Consider the following 15,374-nt stretch of genomic DNA (forward strand, 5'->3'; position numbering starts at 1 on the left):
GGCCTAGAGGAATCTCAGCTGAAGAGTTTCACCAATCCAGTTCCTTGTTATAGGACAAATAAAATATAAAAAGAGCAACAACTTGCTAATTTTTGGAAACTCACTGTAGTCACATCTCATATAAACTAAAGGCAAGTAGCACTTTCATCTTGTGGCTCTGATCTGCATTTCTAAGTGTTTTGGGTTTTATTAGCTTCAGTGGATGTATGAAAAATGCACTCAGCTGTACAGTGTGGGACAGCAGAAAGTAGTTGTTGCCTTCTGAAGTGTGTGCTTTTCTGTCTGCATGGTTAACGGCTACACAGCCTCCCCTTTGTGGTGAAGCTTTGTGCTCCCACTTCCCAATAAACACAAAGCAACATTTTTCTTGTACAGGACTATACGTATAATAAAGTTATTTTGTACTGACTTTTTAATCAGAGCTTTGTATGGTCCGTCTTCTGTGTACATGAGAATGCAAAGCCATGAAATATTCCATGACAAATGGATTAAGTAAATTACGCACTGAAATGTCTCAGTGAAGTGCTGTATGTAATTTAATGGGCATAGAGGTCTTTTCCCTAGCACTGAGGTGGTGCTCACGCATACAGGGGGCTCAGCTGTGTGTAGTGGAGAGGCAGATGGGCTCCTCCTTGCAAGCCCCCAGCCTCAGACCAGCTTCCTCTGCCTCTTTTCAACTCAGTGCTCATGCTCCACAGCTCCCCTATCAGGTAACTTCTGTTGTACAATGTTTACTTATTGGCATATGTTCATAACTCATAAGAGAGGTGGTGTATATTGTTTATATCGCCATTTCAGCTTGACAGTATGTGCTATCAACTTGCATTTTGAAATATAAGGAAAAATGGAAGAGGAGATATAATCACCCGTGGGTAATTAAAGATGGAGAGCAACCCACAACCTTTGCAGATAATAAACTGAGTCTCAGTTGAAAAATCAAATACCTAATTTCATTTTCTGGAACAGAACCACTGTAATGCTACACATCTCAGATGAACACTGTTTATTGTATTACTGGTCTTGAAATATTATACTCTAATGTAAAAGCAAATACCAGACAGCCTGCATATTTTTGACAGACTGGTGTAGTTAAAGTAATATTCATGGATACATAAATACATTTCCATATGTATTTCATTGCAGTCTTAAGAAACATGGTATAAATCCAAGTTACTTAGGTGAGCTACTTGAAAATTTAGGTATGGTATTCATTAAGTAGTTTCAATCTGTGATAATTGAGAATGGCATAATTATTAGCACAATAAGCTGTTCAAATGGAAGTCTGTGGTAACAAGTTTTCTCCTAATAATTGAAAAGGAGTTGTTTAATGTTAGAAAGGTAGTAAATGCATACAATGTTATGTGCTGTGACATATATAATTAAAAATTAAGGGTCACTGCATATGTGCAGGAAAGTAATTTGGAAATAGAGTTCCTTGAATCTAAATATTTTTTCGTATCAGTTATGCAGATAGGAATTGATTGATCAACCCTCAGGTCATGTCTCAAGTCTATGAGCCAAGTTCCGTTAACTTTCTTACACATGCAAAGGTGTTAGATATGATGATGGCTTCTCAAGGGTAGCATGATGTTCTTAAGTTCCACATTCTCACCTGGCAGCATACAAAATTCTCCCTGCCAGGGCTTACAAGCGTGTATCAGGAGTTATTCTTGGCACTGCTAGTGTATGATTTCAAAAGAATGTTTTTCTGTATCTTTTGCATTTTTTATATGGAGAGTAAGAACGAGCGCACTGTGAAGTGTGACAGTCAATTTTCTACCTCTAACCTTCACATGGAATGGTTGAGGTTGGAAGGGACCTCTTGAAGCCTTCTGGTTGAACACCTCCACTCAGGAAGGGCCGCCTAGAGCTGGTTGCCCAGGGATAGCTTTCAAGCATCTCCAAGAATGGAGGCTCCACAGCCTCCCAGGGAAATCTGTGACAGTGCTGTCATCCTTTAAAAAAAAAAAAAAAGTGTTTCCTGATATTCCAAAGGAAAATTCTGTGTTTCTGTTTGGTCCTGTCAGCAGGCATCACTGAAAACAGCCTGGTTCTCTCCTTTTTGCACCTTCCTTCCAGGTATTTGTAGACATTAATAAGATTCCTTTGAGCCCTCTCTTCTCTATGCTGAACAGTCCCAGATCTTTCAGCCTTTCCTCCTAGATTCTCCAGTCCCTTCATCATCTCTGTGGTCCTTCATTGGACTGTGTCCAGTCTATGTCTCTCTTGTACTGAGGAGCCTAGTGCTGGACACAGTCCTTCAGCTGTGGCCTTCCTGGTGCTGAGCAGGGGGGAAGGATCCCTTCCCTCTACATGCTAGCTAAGCTTTGCCTAGTGCAGTTCAGGATACCATTGACCTTCTTTGCTGCAAGATTGGTCCCTTCTCTCAAGTAACAAGTGCTACAGCATCAGAGGAAATGGCTTCAAATTGCACCACGGGAGGTTTAGATTGGGTACTAGGAAAATCTTCATGAAGAGGGTTGTCAGGCATTGGAAAAGGCTGCCCATTGGAGTGGTTGCATATGGTATGCTTCAAGACGTGGTTTAGTGGTGGATTTGGCTGAGCTGGGTTTGTTGTTGGAGCTGATGACCCTAGAGGTCTTTTCTAACCCAAATAGTTCTATGTTTCTATGTTCTGTGAAGATGTTAAAGAGGATTTGGCCCGGTGCTGACTTCTAGGGTTCACTACTATGTACTGGCCTCCATTAAGACTTTGTGTCACTAAGCACCACCCTCTGGGCCTGACCCATTCAGACCATTTACATTCCATCTCACTCTCTGCCAAATCGGTCTGTACAGCAGCATCTTGTTTATGAGGATCATAGGGGAGACAGTATCAGCAGCCTTAGTAAAGTCTAAATAGACAACATCTACTGCTCCCCTCTCATCTACAGGACTGTCATTTCTTCGTAGAATTTTATGAAGTTCATCAAGCTTAACCAAATTTAGGGTCAACCTTAAGTTTGTAAATTTTCTACTAAAAAGGTGAAAGCAGTGGATTTCCTTTAGAAAGCAGCTCTAGTGAAGATATTAGGAGAGTTTCTGTTCTCTCCTTAATCTTGTGTTATTTAGGTTCATTCTCTTCATATTGCTTTGTGGAGGAAAACATTTCTGTGGGTTTTTCTTTGTGTTTGTTTTTTTGTTTTTTTTGGTTTTTTTTTTTAGGAACCACCAACAGACCTCCTTTAAACGAGGTTTTACCAAAGCCCTTTTTTAAGCTAACAAGACCTGCATATTCATATGCAAGGTTCTTGCAGACTGAGGTCTTCTGTTTTCAACATTTTCTATATGTACTTGTAATGAAGTTTTCCCTGATAGTCTACTGTTGATTAGTTGTCAATATTTCTAAAATGCAGCACCTTCAGCATTAAAAATACTCATCTTCTACAAGCTGTACTCAGTTAATTGGCTTAGTAGTAAAAGACAAAAACATCACTTGCTCAGAAAGAGCAAAGGTACTTCGGAAGTAAAAGTCTCAGTAACTTAAATCACAGATCTTTTTCAAACTCCCTGATGTCATCTGTTTCTTTGCATTTCTTGTACTGACCAAGCACCTTAGTTTTGTGTTAACAATGGTACTTCAACACAGCAAAACCCCCTAGCCTACAGTTTATAAAAGTTGCCTGAATATCAAGAAAGTAATTTCTTTATTGTCTCACTGATACATGAAGTTGCAATTTCAAGATCAGGTTAAGAATCAAATATTTTCTGGGGCAGTAGCTGGCAGATATTTTGTTTAAATAACAGTATTCTGGAAATAAAAGCTACTGACTAAGCACATACTTGATGCAAATGAATAGGATATCATATTTTATGTTTCTATAACACACTGTTTTCTAAATAGCAACTCTCAGTTTTGCTGTGGACTATAGACTTCATGCTGTTTCTGCTCAGTGCAAAATGTGTGTCCCATTTTACTGTGATGTTAGTCTGCGGATAGCTGGTTCATTCTGGAAATGCAATTGCCTATGTGCATTTTAAAATAAACCTTACATTGATTCAACATTTTGAATTACCTTGAAATAGCTAATCCATCTGTTGAAACTGGGGAAGGAAATCTGTAGCAGTTTCCAATCTATTCCCAATCTATTGTTCTTTCCGTAATACTTTATTTTCAACGTATGCACAAGCTTTGTGCTCCACCTACTGGCTGATTAACATTGATTATTTAATAAATAAGAGAATGAAAAGCAGTCTATGGACAGAAATACGAGAACAATGTCAGCACTTGGTAAACAGAGATGGCAGAGTGTTAAGAATTTTTTATTTCTTTCGACATCAGAATGGAACTGTGAAAAGTAGGTGTTCACTGTAACCATGTGGACTTGAAATGCAGTCTTGCCATTTCTGATAATGGGCCACAGGATTGTGCTGAATTTGCAAGGCCGTGGAACAGATGCTTGCCAAGCTTGCTCTCTGAACTTTCCTTGACCTGACAGCAGCTTTGTTTTGCTTGGTTTAGCTGTAACAGCAATTTCTCTAAAATACCAGGTGTCTGTGGCTAATTTATTTTGCCTTTGTTTATCTTTTTATTATATGACCATAGTTTCATATAGATAGCAGTAAGAAGTTATTCTACGCAGAGAATGAATATCATTTATGACTCTAAAATAATGAAGTAGTATAGAGAAATGAAGGCCTGGTTCAGTAGCAGAGGCTTTGAAACCTGGAGGTGCAGGATGTGGTGTGGAGGAGGACAGGCAGGGGATGGTAAGAGGTGGTACACATGCTTGGCACTGGGGAGCCCATGGCTATACTGACCGATAGTCAGCTAGGGAAATGCAGAACTAGATCTGACAAACCTGGCTTTAGAGGTAACAAAGAGAAGAAAAGAATAGCGTTGAACATATATAGAAGGCACCATGTATTGAATATTTGAAGGTACTGTGGAGTTACAGATTGATGATGATAGAGCAGAGGTGTAAAAGTGTATTAGCAAATATAAAAATGACTCCAAGTGGTTCCTAAGGTGAGGGAGAAGAAAGCATTTACATGGAGATCCTGTTGGTCCTGCTGAAGGGACTCCAGAAGCTGCCAGTTCACCCTAACACTCCAGCACAACCAGAATGAAACTACAAGCCTCAGGATGCAAAAGAGCAATGCAAAAATGAGCATCAGGAGAAGGGATAGAAACTCAATGTGTGAATATCAATTCAAACTAGTTTATCACTATTATTTAGCCTTTTTCTCTATAGTAATATTCTAACAGTGTTGTTATTTTTCAGTAACAATTCTAGATCAGTAATAATTAGACTCTTAAGATTTAATTATGCTAACAACAACAAAAAAATGCTTGACACACATGAGGTGTGCTTGGGTTTTGCCTATGAACAAGACTTGGAATGTGACAACTGGTACCTAGTGCAGGCAGCCCTCCTGTGGACCTTTGGGGCATATTGCAGGACAGCCCTCTGTGAGCCCATACAGTTTTGTGAGGGTTGGTTCTTTTGAAGTGCTCACAGCAATTTCAGGTTGTCTTTTTGTATTCGTCATACTATAATCAAAGAAGATAAAGGAATAGATTTAATATGTGTTCCTGGTCTTGATGGTAAGTGGCTCAGATAAAAAAGCTGATTTTTGGGCAATGTCCGCAGATCTTTTTAAGGACATAAGATTGCTTCCTCTTTGCCCATGAAGGGAATTTTGAGAGTGACATAGCATTCTTGCCTTTTCTTGTTCCTACTGTAGTTATTGACCATATAAATATCTCTCTATCTCAATTTTAAAATTACTGTGCACTGGTTTGCAACATGATATGGCAATGGAAGAGTAATATCAACTCAGTATCAAATTGTTCATTTCATAGCATTCCATACGCACTGTATATATTCCTTTTTTAATTATAATTTTCATCCAAGGCAGTAGTAAGCATTTAGTCCACCTGGGATTGTAGCATCTATCACTTCACTGTGAAGACAATTTAATGAAATTAACCGGGAAATAGTTCCACCATCTAGTCATACTGTTTTTAACATAAAAATGCCTTCCACATAATGTCTGTATATGTGAGACAGCTAAGTAGTTTAAGTTTCCAAATTCTCCATAAATATTTTGGCAGCCATTTCAAAAATTGCTGCACCACTGGGTTGTTTATAGTAGACAGAAAAATTGGGTTAAAAAAACACCAGTCAGGAAATACTTCTACTAACTATCCATCTTAAAGCCACACTCTTTAGCCAATGTTACATCTGTGATATGAGCCTAAGCTGGTGGCTTAAGAAGAGTGCATGAACAAACATTTGCTTTAACTGTTTTTCTGTAAGATTTAAATGTGCATTTTTAAAATTATTTATTTTACATAATGCACCTAGGCGTTACAATTTGCATTCTGTGAGGTCAAGAAGTTAATAAAGCTTCACTGAATAATTTTGATGCATTTCCTTACATTAAAATAAGATCCTTTTTTCTTCTTCTTGTCTTAATCCAAACCAAATAGTGATCATGATGAGCTGTGCTGAAAAAGACCTCTTGCATCAGCATTTGGACTTGCTCATTTCCAGCTATATGGAACAACTGTCCTCTTTTTAATACTCATTATTAGGAATGTGGAGGAATGCAGCTAAGTCATATTCAAAATAATTTAAAAAATAAAAATATAAATAAATAAATTTTAAAAACAAAAACAACAACAAAAAACCACCCACAAAAAACCCCCTCGATCAGAATTGACTTTTTTTCCTGTTTGGAGTTATACACTGGAAATACTCCAAGTGTAAAGTTATAGAATATCCCACATGTCTGAATTTAACAAATACTGTTCAACTAAAGGCCTTCTTGAACAGCTTCTAGAGATATTAAAGGGCATCAAGAAGAATGCGTTTAAACTACTTACGAGGATAAAGTCTGTTTCCTCTCTTGTGCTTTTCACTTACTCAAGATAAAATTGCAGATTTCTGTATTAGATTTTAAGGTGAGTGAAATTCAGGAATACTGAAAGTAGACAATGAACTCTAGTTCTGTTTCTTAGTTCTAACATGTTTTGACAGCTATGTATATATGAGTTTTCAAAATAGTGAAAGTTCTTTATCTCTCTCTCTTTCTGCTACGCTTTGGCTTCCAAGTGGATTAAAGTGGATATTCCTGTATAAGTGTCTACTTGGGAATTAGTTGGCAGTTTTTCTATTTTTTTGCTATTGTGCAATTACAGCCTTTAAGCTTTCTAAAATAAAAAGTACCTATTTCAAATTATTTTTGTGTTTGTTTTCACAGGAGATCAGTCATCATTTTGAAGGGATACTAGAGTGGGTCAAGTTGAATATTTCAGTTGGAACTTTTTTCCTCAAAAGCAAAGAGAAGAATAATTAAAGTAGCTTGAATTAAGAAGTAGCTCTGTGAAGTAGCAGCTTTGCTCCATTAAGCAAGAATAACCATGAAACAACTGCTAGTGATTAGAGTTATGGGAAGGTATCTTATTGTGATGAGAGAAACAAAGAACATATGGCTAAACATTTCTTTCTGCTAATGCTGGCAAGAGGGGGACCCTACGTAGTGTCCTAGTGACCTGTTAAATCACATTTCTAATGCGCAGATGGGAAGCTGCCAGCTGTAGTGATCTTTGCATGGTAGACTTTGGAAATGTCACATGAAGACCATTATTTTTGTGGTATTACTGTTTTTAGAATAGAATGTTTCCAGGGATGGGGCATCTACAACCTCTCTGGGTGACCTGCTCCAGTGTTTCACCACCCTCACTGTAAATTTTTTTTTTACTTATATGTAGTCTGAATCTACCCTCTTTTAGTTTAAAACCATTACATAGGACTTGCCTACATAGGCACTGTGCCAATAAATATTCTGGGTATATTTCCTTCAGGGAGCTGGTTTGTCAGTAAAAGTTGATGATTCTGTCAGCAGGAGAAAAGATTCCACATAGCTTCATGAAGCTCATGCCTAGTGAAGGAAACTTTTGTGATGATGGTTTTTTTTTTTACTAGAGCCTGCTTTGCTTTCCAGCCAGTGAGAGGACACATTTAACATATTTTTTAATAATAACAGATTCTGTCTATTAGTGTTTCATGATACTGCTTTATCTCATTTTGTGCTGCTAAACTGATTGCCTTTCAGGAAGCTTCTTAGCAACTACAACTTGACATTTACTTTTGCATATTTATTGATAAAAGCTGTAGTTCCTTTGTGTTATTTCTAAGTAACAACTTTTAAACTGTTATTATTTCCCCAACAGCTTGTGAAAAACACACAGAGAACATTTGCAGTTAACCTTCCTACTGATCTTCTCACTGTGATACGCTTATGTGGTACTGTAAAGGCTGTTGTAAAAGTCATATTGGTGAAAAGAACTGCTCAAATCTGCATGTTAATCCACATATCAAAAGTAATCAAATCCCTGGCTGAGGCTAAAAAATAAAAATATATTGTGACTCTTCTTCACCACCCACTGTCCCATTTATGTTCTGACAAACTCTAAAAATCCAGCTGTCCTGAAGTTAATAGCATTTAATTTATTCACAAGATGGCTTTTGTACTAAAATGGTAGGTTGGTAAGCAAGTGAGTTAATAATATTTCAGTAAACATAATTCATAAACATAGGAATTATCTACTTTTGTTTCTTAAATACAGAGCCTTCGAAGAACGACAGAAGGAAGAAGAAGCAAAAGAACAAAGATTTAGAGAACAAGTTCTGCAGCAGAGGAAAATCAAATTTCAGGAGGCAACTGCTAAGTTCCGATGTGCTAATCAGCCATTTTCTCAGCACAAGCAAACAGGTTTGTCAATTAAAAATTAACCATTATTCACAATACAACTGTTTTTATATTCACTCAGTCAGAGGATAGTTAAGGTTGGAAGGGCCCTCTGGATGCCATTAGTCTTTTTTATTGGTAAACAGAACAATTAACTTCACTCACAGTAATTGAATTCACGAAAGCAAACCAACTGACAAGAAGCTCAGATCTGATGCATAAGACAGTTGGGTAGGGGAAATAAAAACAGATTTTTTTTTTTCTAAAAATTGTATTGTGAGATATTTAATGATATTCCAGTCACAGTAAGTATATAACCTCCTTCAGTTTTTGGGGCTTCGTGGGTTTTCCCCACTTTTTTGACTGCAGTGTGCTTATTGGTTGCAGTACTGTGTTTCACAGCTGGGTGAGAGGAGTTACAAGGCCACTGACAGTTATTAGGATAGAGTAATTATCCCCTTTTGAACCTTTGAATATAAAATATTCAAAAATGTGCATTTTGTTTATCATTAAGTAAATGTAATCCTAGCATATTTTAATATGGTACATAAGTTTTCTTTCTTTTTTTTTTTTTCTGAATTAGTCCACTTTCTAAGCTGTTCTCTTGCTGGGAAGCAATGATCACTTCAGCTCAGTTCCTGCTTTCTTGGAATCAGTGCAGATTGGCAGGAGTTTGTAACAGCATTGGCCAAGTCTGATTTCCCGTCAACTTTCCAGTGTTCAAATGCTTAAGATATGGTCTATTACTTAGGTATTCTTTAACAGATTTATTCTCCCAACTGCAGTTGTGCCAGCTGTGAGGTAATGTCTCTGACTTCAAGATCAAATGTCAGATTAAAATAACAAAATAGAACAGTACTGGTTTAAGGCTTCTCCATAACTACTGACAGCCCAGACTGTGAAGCAATAGAAGGAATCAGATTTTTTTCTCTTGGTTTTCCTTTATAGAAATTCTGCCTCTGTTACTCTCTACCCTACTTCCAGTCACTTGAAAGTGGCAATACATTGTGCCTGTCTGGACTCCTTTCCCCACTGGTTCAATTATTAAGTTACAATTTGGCCTCTGTAAAATATCTGCAAGCCATAACTTTGGTGTAGTGCGTGAGTGGAATAATCATGATGTAAAAACAGAGTCAGATTTTTTTAACCTTATATTTTTTTAACAGTGTAGTTTAAAAGCAAATAGCAAAACTGTTGAATACATGTGTGATTGTAAACACTTAAATAGACTGGGGTTTTATTTCAGAGGAACTCAAGGTGCTCTTGCATGTCTAATAATGCTAAACTACTGTGTTTAACTGTAGTAGTTTACTGTGTGATTGTCTGGATTTAGGCTTCTAAATTTCAGCAACTTAACAAAACCATTTATGGTAAAATGTTCCAATTTTAAAAAACTTTTTCCCCATTGTGTTTTTTTAGCTCTGATCACTCCAGTCCAGACAAAAGCAGCTTTTCAGTTAGAAGAAGCTCTTGAACAAATTAAAGGATCAGTTTTAACACCAGGACTGTGCTTGCCAAACACAAACAAAGGCAATTTCAGGTAAGCATTCCTGTTTACTCTGATGATCAAAGGAAGTAAATTTCTTACTGTATTCAATAAACAGCAGACAATTATGTTTAAGAAATTGTAGGGCATTTCTCTCGTGGCGAAGAATGCACTTCTGTTAACTTTTCCAGTGAAACATTATGCAATTTCCCTGAGTTATTTGTGTCCAGTTGGTCAGACAGCAGTGGAGATGACACAAACCTTTTCCCCTCAGTGGAATTCTGGGAATAGTCAAGACTAACCCAGTCTCCAGCCAGTTATAGCCCAACTCAGATTACCATGGTTATCAAACCATTTGGTGTTCTCAGAATCATTCTGTCTAGGTGATTTCTTATCCATATTTTTTTCCTTTTGACATTCAAGGGTGCTCTAGTTTATATGTTTACCTAAGGATCTTCTTTCCAGCTGTCATTCCTTTATATTTGTCATTCTCTATGTGAATTTAGAGTGTCCTGGTAACAATTTGACCTGTAATTTCATTTTATATCACCTAAAATTTTATTTGCATACTTTTCATTCTACCCAAGCACTGTTTCTAAGACACCTTGACTTATAACAGAATGTTCCTTCATTCACAGTTTATTTATCTGATTTATTTCCTACTAGTTCCTGATTATCCCTTTCCTAGCCTCTCATTTGTTTACCATTTCAGCTCAGGGGGTTATTTTTGTTGTTTCTTCTTTTGCTATTCCTTTCTGCATTTCAGTTATTTTATGCATGATATAAATTGTGCAGATATTTAGAACAGAGATAAATTCTGCCTGAAAAGGACCTCCCTACTTTTGGGCTTCAGTGTGTTCTTCATTGTGACATTAATACTCAACTTGTTTACATATCTCTGCTGATTAACACATTTTCAGGTAATAAACTGGTCAGTTGAGAAAATATTTTAAAATTTATGGAGTTTAACACTCATGCTATTTTCTAGTCAATATTCATAGGAAGATTGCAGCAACAAAAACATAAACAAACAAGAAATCTACCTGTTAAATCTGAGTTTAATTTCTAGCAAAAAATGTAGATGTTTCTGAACCCTGTCTCAGGTTTCCTCATTGTCTCATTGCGCTCATAGGCTGGATTAAGGACAGCATTTCAGTGCCTTTATAATTTCTTTCTTTATTTTTCATCATTTTTCAAACTGCTTCTTGTGCTACACATTGGTATCTCAGGACTTCTACCAACCACTTACCATTTCTTACAGTGTTGTCACTCCATTTTTATTTGTATAATTTTAAAAATTCACTATCCTTTAGCATGTGTGTTCTTTTTCTGGTTTTCATTTTCTTTACCTGATTTCCTAAGGAAATTAAATTTATATGTTCATATTCTTTTACAGTTTGTTTTCCCCTAGTAACCAAATTTGAGAGAGCTAAGAATCTCAAAGTTAATTATATTCCTGTAAGTTTGAAATTAGAAATGGCTCAAGGAAAAAAAATGAAAATAAGTGACCCCAGCATGAGAGAAGTTTAAAAGCTTAGTCCCCTGTACCTATCGGGATGTCACAAGACAGCTAGTACAGATAAAACAGAAGAGCATTTTAAGAAAGTTCTGAACAGTGAAAGTTCTTCAAAACTCACCAGTTCTGATCCGAAAAGCTTTAGACATTTCTTATAATCTCTTTAACTGGAAATTTAGGGATGGGTAACTCACATGAAGTAGTAGATACCTTTCTATATTTCTGTTGCTTCTTACAATTTTATAAATGTTGAAGCCAAAAGTCTTGTGTCATCTTTAGAATTTACCATTCCTCAGAAAGAGAATGCATAGAATTCATTGACAGTCCTCTCTTAAACGAAGAAATGAATGCTGTATTAAGTATGCAAGATAAATATAGCTTCAGACCCAAATGAATATCTGTGAATTTTAAAAGATTCTAGAATTCATAATGTTTCTGTTTTAAAGGTGTTAAAAAAAAATAAATTAAGCAATGGAGACATACTAACTTCTCTTGGAGAAAGCAAAATTCCTGAAACACCTAATAAGTGTATTCCATGCTGCAGCAGAGCCATTTTGCTTCTAGTAGAGTTTAATTACTGAATTCTAAAGCAAAGATTTTGGAGAACTCCTTAGCCAACAGACACTGGGATGTTTGTACATTAGGTGTGTAAATGGCATGGTGCTCTGTTTACAAGATATAGTTCCCTGTTGGTGCTTAAAATCGTTGTGTTTGAAGTTCACTCTTGGGATGTAAACTTTAACATGACAAATCAAAAATGGTCTATGGAAAAGTTGGAATGTTGAAAATTCTATAAATATAAATGTCCAAGCATATAGAATTTTTAAAAAATATAAATGGTCTAAGAACTCAAATAAATATAAAGAAAGTCATGTGTGTCCAAAAAAACAACAAACCAGATTTTGGGGGGCCAGGTGTCAGTCAATCTGGTTCACAATAACAGAGAAGTTTTCAGTTAGGGAGGATATCTGCTATTCAAAAGAAAACAGCATGCAGTTTTCTGATTTTAATAAATAAATATGTGAATTTGTTCTCCCTTTTTGCTGGCAGCCATCTCATCAAAAATAATAAATTCCATTTTAGGCTCTCCTTAGGTCACTGCAATTAAGCCAACATTTCTTGTAGTCTTGTAGTATAAAATCTCCTGAAAAATAAATCTCATTAAAAACTTTCATGGTTCAAAAGTTTCCATTTTCCATTGCGCTAAAATTATAAGTTATGATTAAAAAAAAAAAAAAAAAAAACAAAAAAACCACACACACAAAAACAAAAACAAACAAACAAAAAACCCCCCAAACAACTTATTAGATTATTTACACACTTGAAACAGAACCACTAAAAATAAAAGGGATAATTTTAGGTGCAGGAAGAGAAGAAAGACCTTAAGATGAAGAAATGGATAGAAATGAAGGAAAGAGATTATTGAATTTTTGTACATATGTAAAACATATATCTTCTGCTAAGAGCTGGTCACAGAGCCCAACTGCACTAGCTACTCTAAAGATTTTTTATGTCAGGCACAAATACCAATTCTTTAACATACCACAATATTGACATTACACATTATTGGTAGATTTGGGCTCTCTGGATACTAGAAAGCCTTCTTGCTCTTTGAAGTAAGGGAATACTTGACAGCATCAATATAGTTACACTCTGCATAAGCCAACTTTATGGAAAAATAAAGCCCATTTTCCTGTTTGTGGGTTGTTTTTTTTTTTCTTTAAAAAAAAATTCCTCTGTGTTCTGTTTCTGTAAATTACCAAACTATTGGCTGACATTTTCCATATTAATGCAGCCTGAGGCCGTCACCCAACAACCCAATCAGAAAATTCTATTTATAAGTAACAGAAGAGAAGTTTTAAAATGGAAAGTATTGGACACTTTCAGATAGTACTAACAGCATTTGTTGGGCTTTCATCATTTATAGATGGTGGATAGTTTTGATAAGAAACATATTTTAAAAATGTAAATGCATAGAAATAAGCAAAGCAATAATTTGCTTGTTTGTATCAAGAAACACAGATGACGCTTCATCCTCATCAGCATGCAGAAGTGATTCTTTCCATCAGAAGCAGAATTCAGCAATGTTTGGCTGTGATGAAGCAATACCACAGAGCAGTAGAACAGGCATGGATAGTCACCAGCTTCTCTTCCAGAAAAATCTGAAAGAAATGCAACATCTCCTTGAAAAACAGCATCTCAACAACTTGGAGGTATGATATTTTCATTTTCATGTGATTCATTGCAAGATGCTTTTAAGTGTGACAAAATTTCTTGAATGTGATAAAAATGAAAGTTCTGTTCAGCTGTCTTTATCAATTAGACAATCCAGGAGGGCACACTGTACTATGCCTTATCAATAGATTATTTTTAGTAAAATTATACATATTTTCCAGTAAGAAGTTAGAGATCGTTAAAAATATTTTAAGAATGCTTCCACAGATTCATCCAAGATACCTGCTATGTTGTCTTTTTTCCTGTTAATGTAAGATTTGTATGTCAGACTTTTTGTTTTTGACATTGATAGCCATTAGTCAATCACAGGAGTCTTGTGCTACCTCTGAACTTAAACTGATGGTTTTCAGTGAACACCCAAGTTTCAGCTGGGCTTATTGTGACAGCTCAGCACAAAATGCTATAGCAGTATTAAAATGGTATGTCAAATGTTGGGTTTTTTTTTTTTTGTTTGGCTCCTTTTTTCCCAGCGTGTGGTGATATGTTAGACATTGACTTCAAGTCTCCTGAGACTCTTTTTTGTCATCTTTGGAATAGCTGCAGGTGTTCCAGCAATGAGGTTTTTCTAGCTAAACTAATTTTTAGACCAAAAACCAGCTCAAAAAGTTACATTAGAAACAGTGAAAATCAAGAACTGAGCTCTAAAGTGATTTTTACTTGTGCACAATTACGTGTGATTTTATATCTCAGTGCTGTCTTTGATTTTGGAAATACTGTCTTCAACAATACATTCTGTGGAAAAAAGAGAGCATACTTTGTGGCTCATTCTTTTCTTTCTATAGCAGAGTAGTGATATCTGAAATGGACTGGACTCCATGAAGCCCATCCCTCTATTTTGGTTGTGGCTGGAGGCGTGGAATTATTGGTGGCGATAGAGCAAGGGCTTTTCCTTTTAAGACAAGTGTATGGATACATACACTTTTGAAAGGCTTTAGAGAGTTCAGATATGGTTTGATGTTGATGTTTCTAGGAGCACTCATCTCTGCCTTTGTATCTACTTTGTTCTGATGGCTATGCATGAAAATCTTGAGCATCTGATGGCTGACACAGAAAATCTCACTCAGCTGGAGTGAGGTTCAAAAAAGTTGAATGGAGAGAAAGTATAGGTTGTACTGGCAGTGTTCTTTCTTATTTCTAAGCTTAAAAGAAGGAAGAGAAAGCAACAATTTATAGATGAAAACTGATAAAACTGAATTCTAGATAACCACTTTACAAAGATAAAAAGTCTAAGGGTTTGGGGTTTTTTTGTTGTTGTTGTTTGGGGGGGTTGGGTGGTGGTTTGGTTTTTTTTGTTTTTTGGGGGTTTTTTTGGTTTTTTTTTTGTTTTTTGGGGGGGTGGGGTTTTTTGGTTTTTGTGTGTGTGTGTGTGTGTCTGTGTGTGTGGTGTTGGGTTTTTTTGTTTGTTTGTTTGTTTTTTCTAATAATATCACATTTGCA

At 36.1% G+C, this 15,374-nt stretch overlaps 1 protein-coding gene across 1 annotated transcript in view; it reads left to right on the forward strand.

Moving 5' to 3' along the window:
• Nucleotides 1–15,374, forward strand: part of CEP126 (centrosomal protein 126) — a 38,234-nt gene that overhangs the window by 1,188 nt on the left and 21,672 nt on the right. Inside the window, exons 3-5 of the mRNA XM_040055226.1 lie at nucleotides 8,579–8,724; nucleotides 10,135–10,240; nucleotides 13,717–13,915. Of these exons, the coding sequence (XP_039911160.1) occupies nucleotides 8,579–8,724; nucleotides 10,135–10,240; nucleotides 13,717–13,915 (451 nt within the window). The remainder of the gene's footprint in view (nucleotides 1–8,578; nucleotides 8,725–10,134; nucleotides 10,241–13,716; nucleotides 13,916–15,374) is intronic.

Source organism: Hirundo rustica, chromosome 2 (assembly GCF_015227805.2).
Source record: "Hirundo rustica isolate bHirRus1 chromosome 2, bHirRus1.pri.v3, whole genome shotgun sequence".
Lineage (NCBI taxonomy): Eukaryota > Metazoa > Chordata > Aves > Passeriformes > Hirundinidae > Hirundo > Hirundo rustica.